This window comes from Procambarus clarkii, chromosome 86 (assembly GCF_040958095.1).
Source record: "Procambarus clarkii isolate CNS0578487 chromosome 86, FALCON_Pclarkii_2.0, whole genome shotgun sequence".
In the NCBI taxonomy this organism is placed as follows: domain Eukaryota; kingdom Metazoa; phylum Arthropoda; class Malacostraca; order Decapoda; family Cambaridae; genus Procambarus; species Procambarus clarkii.
In genome coordinates this window covers 17,768,249-17,768,931 of record NC_091235.1, presented here as the reverse complement: position 1 = coordinate 17,768,931, position 683 = coordinate 17,768,249, and the positions used below count along the sequence as shown (strand labels likewise).

The 683-nt window shown below is 37.6% G+C and overlaps 1 protein-coding gene across 1 annotated transcript in view; it reads right to left on the bottom strand.

Moving 5' to 3' along the window:
• The window catches only part of LOC138358798 (elastin-like), a 23,252-nt gene extending 22,913 nt beyond the window's left edge, over window positions 1-339 (bottom strand). The window contains exon 1 of the mRNA XM_069316972.1: window positions 171-339. Within this exon, the coding sequence (XP_069173073.1) occupies window positions 171-339 (169 nt within the window). The remainder of the gene's footprint in view (window positions 1-170) is intronic.
• Between the last annotated feature and the right edge of the window lie 344 nt (window positions 340-683).

Here is a 683-nt window from a genome sequence, read left to right as displayed (position 1 = left end):
GTTACTTCACAACAACCAGTTTGAGAAAGCGATGAAATTTCCCATTATTACATTTCATTTGATTGGTTATTAAAGCAACTCGCTTACTCGCATACAATACAAATATTTAGGAAATAATTTACTTTAAACTATCTCGAATAATATGAAGTCTTGATATTTCCTATGCTAACCCAGTTTGTTGAAGCCCACGCTATCTGTGTCAAGCTTCGGGACCATTCCTCTGTGCTGACCTGAGTTCATGGCTCTCACAAATCTTGGGTCTCTTGAATTGACTGTAGGTGGAGCATCAACTTGCTCCGCATGTTGTAATTCTGGGAATTCGTTCTGAAATCCATTCATCACTCTGACCTTTGAGAAACTTTTCTGAAGTGTCAGTAATCTGGCACGTTCCTCAATGCTACGTCTCCAGCGTGGAAATGTCAGCCCATCCTTGTGTTTAGATAATATGTGTAGTAACGATGTGGATCATCGTACATATAGTGATGTAAGGGGCAAATTGCCAATTAGAAAGTAGAATATGGTACAACTGATTATGGACAAAACTTAACAGGTTTTGTATTTATGTTGCTAATAAAACCTAACCAAACCTACCATCCTACACCAAATACAGCACACTCCATATGAGGCCTAATATAGTACATATATATGTGTTACTAGGCCTAGGAATATTTAAGTTTGGTTTT